The sequence below is a fragment of the Bubalus kerabau genome, chromosome 10 (assembly GCF_029407905.1).
Source record: "Bubalus kerabau isolate K-KA32 ecotype Philippines breed swamp buffalo chromosome 10, PCC_UOA_SB_1v2, whole genome shotgun sequence".
In the NCBI taxonomy this organism is placed as follows: domain Eukaryota; kingdom Metazoa; phylum Chordata; class Mammalia; order Artiodactyla; family Bovidae; genus Bubalus; species Bubalus kerabau.
In genome coordinates this window covers 29,348,992-29,353,979 of record NC_073633.1, presented here as the reverse complement: position 1 = coordinate 29,353,979, position 4,988 = coordinate 29,348,992, and the positions used below count along the sequence as shown (strand labels likewise).

At 41.7% G+C, this 4,988-nt stretch overlaps 1 gene segment (V, D, J or C); it reads left to right on the top strand.

Annotated features, from left to right (window-relative positions):
• The first annotated feature begins 760 nt into the window (after positions 1–760).
• LOC129620469 (T cell receptor alpha variable 12-3-like) lies at positions 761–1,694 on the top strand. The segment is given in 2 exon segments: positions 761–812; positions 1,023–1,694. Coding segments are annotated over 2 exon segments (462 nt in total).
• The last annotated feature ends 3,294 nt before the right edge of the window (positions 1,695–4,988 follow it).

Below are 4,988 nucleotides of genomic sequence, written 5' to 3'. Positions count from 1 at the left end.
CCTTCTCCTCCTACCCCCAATCCCTCCCAGAATCACAGTCTTTTCCAATGAGTCAACTTGAGTTAGATTAGATTTCTTTAAAAATAGAAGTGGGGAAATAAGATAGGAAGTGTTGGACTGATATGAAGAAAAGCTACACAGATCCCCTGAATCATGAGAGCCTTGCCCAGATTTCTATCACTAGAATATCTTAGGACTGGTTTTTCAGTGTGAGAGAGTGGTCATTTGATAAAACTGCTTCTAATTAGACAAGCATTGCCATTTGATGTAAAACACACATGTAGACATCACTCTATCCCCACATACATTGACTTGCACCATATGCTTCTCAATTTTTTAATTTAACTAAAGTGGCAAATTTTTATTTTCATCAGTTCCCATAGTAAAGATCTATGCTTCAAATATTTCTTTGATTAGGGTCTTGAGTCCACAAGATGGTAGTGTCTTCAGTCCACAAGATGGCAGTGTCTTCTCAGGGACCCTGCTCTTGTATTCCTTCCTGTGTGTGTATGTGAGAAAGAGAGAGAGAGAGAGAGAAAGGGAGAGAGAGAGAGGGAGGGAGAAAGCAGGAGGAGAGAGGAGGAGCTTGGTGGTTGTTGCATGGGTAATGAAAAAAGTCTCTTTTGTCTTTGACTGAACAGGCTCTTTTTATGATTTCTAAAGCAGAAGAATTGAAATGTCTGAGGTCTACTCTATCCCTCTCTCTCTTTTTTTTTTAGGGCTTAAAATTTGAATCCTCAGTGAACCAGAGGAGGAAAGAATGATGAAATCCTCAAGAGTTTTATTAGTGATCCTGTGGCTTCAGTTGATCTGTAAGTTTGGGGCATTTCTATGGGACCATAAAATGCACTATTTGGAGTCATTGTCCCTTCTAGGCTCATGGAGAAACATGAACACTATTTCCCTTAAATAAGGGATGGTAGAGGTGGGAGGCCTGTGAAAAGACAACTTGAATTCTGGAGAGGAAGCATCACTACCTAACCCACCTTCTCTGACTGAGCGTTCACTGTCTCTTTGCACAGCGGTGAGCAGCCAGCAGAACACAGTGGAGCAGAGTCCTGCGTCTCTACCTGTCCCAGAGGGAGACACCGCCTCTCTCGGCTGCACTTATTCTGACAGCACTTCTCAGTACTTCGCATGGTACAGACAGTACCCTGGGAAAGGCCCTGAGTTTCTGCTGCAAGTGTATGCCAACAACAACAAAGAGGAAGGAAAATTTACAGTGCAGTCCAATAAAACCAACAAGCATGTCTCCCTGCGTATCAGAGACTCCGAGCCCAGCGACTCAGCCACCTACCTCTGTGCAGTGAGCACACAGTGCTCCCCAGGCACCTGCAGCCTGTGCCCAAACCTGCTGGGGCCCTGGCAGTGCCTCTTGGAGAGCTTAGGCTGCAGGGCACAGACATTCTGTTACCTCTCTAGCTGTAGATGAGGATTAAGAGTAACAGTGTAGAAGGTTTGATTGATTAGGGAAGTATTTTCATAATTCTGAAAACAGTTGATTCTGAAGGGAAATTAAAGACACAGTTTGGTCTGAATGACTGAAATATTTTTCAATCTTCTCATTGTACTCTAGTTTTGTACCATAACTTTACTCACTGGAATTGGCATTATGATGCTTTTATATATGACAATATTTTAATATGATAACTGAGATACTCCCTCATAGTTCCTGGTACATGTTGCTCTTTCCCCATGTAGTTAATCAAGGTGTTTGATATTCTTTGCTTTAGAAAATAATGGAAAAACATAAATGCAGAAGTCTTTTTTTTTTAAGTTTTTTTTTATGTGAACCATTTTTAAAGCCTTTATTGAATTTGTTACAATATTGTTTCTATTTTATGTTTTTTTCTTTTTGGCTGTGAAGCATGTGGGATCTTAGTCCCCAGACCAGGGATTGAAAGGCACACAAGTGGAAAGAGAATTGGAAAGTCCCCCTGCATTGGAAGGCCAAGTGTTAACCACTGGACCTCCAGGGAAGTCCCAGAAAGGAGTCTTAAGCAACTATTTTGAAAAAGTTGTAAGTCATGAATTATTTTAGTTATAGATCTGCCACCTCATCTTCACACATCTTCATCTTCAACTGCAACCCCATTGGTAGATTAGATAAGGATCCATTTGTTGGGTGGATGGAAGGACTAGCATCAGAAGGCGAGAACTTGTTGAAACAAACAGCCTAGACAGTTGCAGGAACTCAGATCAGAGGTTTACGTTACCATTTTTGAGTAAAGGCTGAGTAGAACTCAAAGTTCCAGGTGTGAGCCTTGTGGGAGAGTGCATTGATTCCTGTGTACTTGAGTGTGGCTGGGGATGGTAGAGAGAATTAGCTACAGCCATAGAATATCCCACACCCACAGCAGGGCGTAGAGGTACAGATTTCCTGAGAAGGATCTCTGAGTAACCAATGTTATGGTGATTAAAGACCTACATGGATCAGTTATCAAAGACCATATGGTATTGAGGATGTTTTAGAAAATGTTGGTGAGAGAGCTGGGAATATCAACAAGGATATGAATATCCGCCCTCTCCTGACTCACTGGCACTGTGGAATTGTCCTATAACTTATGCCAAAGTCCAGGGAAAATGTTTGTGATCTGATGGAAACCAATTGATGCTTTTGAACTGTGATGTTGAAGACTCTTGAGAGTCCCTTGGACTGCAAGGAGATTAAACCAGCTGATCCTAAAGGAAATTAACCCTGAATATTCATTGGAAGGACTGATGCTGAAGCTTCAACACTTTGGTCACCTGATGCAAAGAGTTGACTCATTGGAAGACCCTGGTGCTGGGAAAGATTGAAGGCAAGGGAGAAAGGGATGACAGAAGATGAGATTGTTGGATGGCATCACGACTCAATAGACATGAGTTTGTGCAAGATCCAGGAGATGGTGAAGGACAGGGAAGCCTGGCATGCTACAGACCATGGGGTCGCAAAGAGTCAGATATGACTGAGTGACTGAACAACAACAAATAGATCCAGGGAAAAAAAATTAGAAGTCACAGTCATCGTAAAGCTGAAGTAGTGGTCTGTTAGACATGACATTGTTTATTTAGTCCAAAGAGCAGGAAAAGCTGGAAATGACTAATTAAGATTTTTACTCAGTTTTGTTCACATAGTCACTGACTAAGAGGATGTAAAAGTATAAAAGGCTACAGCCCACGGGGGCGCAAAGAATCAGACACAACTGAAGCAACTTAGCATGCAAAGAAGGATGTAATCTAATCGGAATTTGCTTCAAGTTCTCAGTCTGGAAACTTATGACTCAGAAATATCTCCAAATCATGGAAAAAGCACTTGAAAGGCAATGAGAAAGAGCATGAAATGTATTGAGCTCAAGATACTCGAATTCTCTTTCCACTTGTGTGTCTTCTGGTGCCACTGGAAAGAACCTGGTTTGTGGTGCTGATCTGATTATCTTTTGTTGCTAATGAGTGACTTGATTTCAGACTATACTCTTATATATTTCAGGATAGGGTTAGGATTAAGGTAGCATATTGTCTTAGGTTGACTTCCTTAACAAAGCCAAAGTTGGGATTTCTGACACTCATCTTATTTTGAGAAAAGCAAGTTAAGTGGGGAGGGGAAGAGGGTAAAAATGAATGTGGCTGAGCTGAACTGTTGATCCAGCCTGACTTCATGGAGGTCTCTGGAGCATGAAATGCCCTACAGAATTGATCCCTCCCACCTTGAGTCAAGGGGGCCATACAGCTGATCTTAGAATAAGGCATCCATTGGAGCATGGGTATACTTTACTGGAGAATGGTGATGTTTATTGGTGTAGATCAGTTTTCTGGGAAAGAGGGCAGCTATGAGCCAAGCATAGCCAACATTTGCAGCAGCTGGGAATTGGGTCCACTGGCCTGGAAAAGGGGGTCTAGGTTGAGCACCAGCAGTGTCTACTACTAGCATGGAACTCTCTCGTCATGTGAGTGCATTCAATAAATGGTAGACTTAAAAATAATTGTATTTAAAAAGTTAATTTCTTTCTCTATTTCTTGAAAGTGAAAGAGAGTCACTCAGTCATGTCCAACTCTTTGCGACCTCATGGACTATACAGTCCATGAAATTCTCCAGGCCAGAATCTTCTTGTTAATCGGGAAAAGTGAAAAGTCAAAGTGTTAGCTGCTCAGTTGTGTCTGACTCTTTGCGACCCCATGAACTGTGGCCTGCCAGGCTCCTCTGTCCATGGAATTCTGCAGGTCAGACTACTGGAGTGGATAACCATTCCCTTCTCCAGGGGATCTTCTCAAGGTCTCCTTAATTGCAAGGATTGAACCCAAGTCTCCCAAATTGCAGGTGGATTCTTTACCATCTGAGCCACCAGGAAGACCTTTCTATTTCTTACCAATCTGGAAAAATTAAAATAATGTATGGTAAAGAACTTAAGAGAGAAAAATTTTAAAAATATAAATAATTATTATTCAAAGCTAAGGCTCCAGATTTTTTGAGAGTAGTGACCAAGGAACCATTATATTATTTTCTTAGATTCTTTGGTCATTCTGCAAATATGCATTTCCCTACGAGACCATAAAGCATGACATTCTGCCACAACTTTGGTTCCAGGTATAATGACTCTGATATTCACAGTTGATGACTTGGTGCTTCAAGGTATGGAAAGAAATACCATCTACACTTATTAATGACTAGTGTTACTTTGTTCTTGGTTTATATTTAAGAATGAAGAACTGGGTAGTGGGATGGACTTCTTATGTCACTGTGTCCCTGTTCTCCACAAAGTTTCTTCCTGAATGGGATTCTTGGCCAGTAGTCTGGCCATGTGGACTTACCATGTTACTTGGCAGGCTTCTTTTTAGGATGAAAGAGCAGGGAACTGCTTATTAACTTGTTTCTTCCTCTCCTTTCCACCTAATATCAGTTTGAAGGTGGCTTAGCTCTGTTACTCCCCTGGTAGCTCAGACGGTAAAGCATCTGTCTACAATGCAGGAGACCTGGGTTCGATCCCTGGGTCAGGAAGATCCCCTGGAGA